General features: G+C 23.3%; 1 protein-coding gene across 1 annotated transcript; it reads left to right on the forward strand. All coding sequences in view use genetic code 6, as the record gives it.

Annotated features, from left to right (window-relative positions):
• Positions 1-1,710, forward strand: IMG5_057390 (kinesin motor domain protein; the record flags this gene model as incomplete). Its single annotated transcript, XM_004037212.1, has 4 exons — positions 1-112; positions 265-1,285; positions 1,325-1,513; positions 1,592-1,710. Coding segments are annotated over 4 exons (1,441 nt in total), but the record flags the coding sequence as incomplete, so codon positions are not given.
• Positions 1,711-2,038: the final 328 nt, after the last annotated feature.

The raw sequence follows: 2,038 nt of genomic DNA on the forward strand, positions 1-2,038 counted from the left end.
ATGTAATTAAATTCTTTAACTGACTAGGAAGTAATCAATTCTTTAAAGCAAAAAGCACTTCCTGTTTATGGCACTCATTAAGAAAGACTCGAAAGATTGAAAAAAGCAAATGGTAAAAATAAACAAAAAATAAAACCTATAAAAAAAAAGGTATAATCCCATCATCCCAATCCTAATTATCCTAAAATATAAATAATTCTGTAATAATATCCCAAAAAGAATATTAACAATATAATACCAATAACTGTAATTTAAGCGTACAAGTTGATAAATTAGTTGACTTAAGCTTAATAGATGAAAAACCGCAGTAAAAAAAAGTCCAAAAAATATCTTCCACAGTCGAAAAGATTCTCTAAATGGAATCTAAAAGAGAAGAGCGTCGTTAAAAAATGGAAGAAGCAAAACGCGATAAAGAAGGTAAAATTTTAGAAAACTAAGTTCTTGGAAAAAATGTAGATGTAGATTTTCAATAACTAATTAAAAGCAACATTTTTAAATAAAATTAAAATTAATAATAACATATACCTTCTTATAATTTCAAATTATGCGTATGTGTTCGTAAAAGGCCCATTTTTTAAAAAGAAGAGCAGAATGGAGAAATCGATTCAGTTTCCGTCTTAAATCCTTAAATAAGGGTTTTGGCTCCTAAATATAAAGTAGACGGAATTACAAAATACGTTGAAAAATACAATTTTTAATTCGATAATGTTTTTAATGAAAATGAAGATACTTAGCTTATTTATTAATATTCTTTGAAACCTTTATTGGACCATATTTTGGATGAAAATTGGGTCATTACATGCTTTGCATATGGGTAGACTGGTTCCGGGAAAACCTATACAATGAAAGGAACATAAGATTTGTTTGTGAAAGATTTATTTATTTAGAGTTAAAGGAAAGGCTATTAGTAAAAATTTTTTTTATCTTTTTTTGAAATATATGGGGGAAAATGTCTTGATTTATTAAATAATAAATAAAATTTAATTATATTGGAAGATAAATAGGGTTAAGTTTAAATATAAAATTTAACCGAAAAATAAGTTTTCTCAGCCGAAGAAATGCTCGAATAAATTATTTTAGCAAACAATGAAAGAACGACTTTTGCTACTTAAGCTAACGATAGTTCTTCTAGATCCCATGCGGTTTGTAAAATTATTATTAAAGATTAAAAAGATCTCAAATAAGGATAATTAATCCTTGTAGATTTAGCTGGATCAGAAAGAGCTTAAGATTGTTAAAGTAATGATAAAATAAGGAGAATGGAAGGTTCTGAAATTAATAAAAGGTATATATAAAGAAAAATACAAATAAAAATTATATTTAGTTTACTTGCGTTAAAAGAATGTATTAGGACTATGGACAAAGGAGGAGCTCATGTACCTTTTAGAGGTTCAAAATTAACTATGGTTTTAAGAGATTCGTTTTAAGGGAAAAATAATAAATCAAAAATTATTATGATTGCGTGTATTTCACCATGTTCATCTTCTACTGATCATACTATTAATACTTTAAGGTATGTTTTTTGTAAAATTAATAAATAATATATATTATATATTTATTTATTAATGTTTTTCATTTTTTATAATAAAAGATACGCAGATAGGTTGAAAGAAACTAAAAGTAATAATACAGGAAGTAATTATAATATACATTCTTCTTTAGATAAGAATTTAGAAATATAAAATTATCAAGGTTCTTTTACATGCAAATCAACATAAAATAATATATTTAATTTTGATGCTTATAATAATGTAGATTATTTTTTATTTTATTTATTTTAAAATAAAATTAATAGTTTAATAAAAACGATCAAACAAATATTACAGATATAACACATGTTAATGAAAAAAATAAAGGATTAATGAAAAAAAACTAATCTTGTGTATAGTATACTAATTAATAAGTTGTAAATATAGAAACAAACAAAGAAAAAATTAATAAACCAATAATTTCAGAAAATTTATATAATCAATAAATTAATGAATAATAGAAAAAACTAGAAAAAACAAGTTATTTGAATTATAAAGAAGAATATTTT

This window comes from Ichthyophthirius multifiliis, assembly GCF_000220395.1.
Source record: "Ichthyophthirius multifiliis unplaced genomic scaffold scaff_1120509250224, whole genome shotgun sequence".
NCBI lineage: Eukaryota > Ciliophora > Oligohymenophorea > Hymenostomatida > Ichthyophthirius > Ichthyophthirius multifiliis.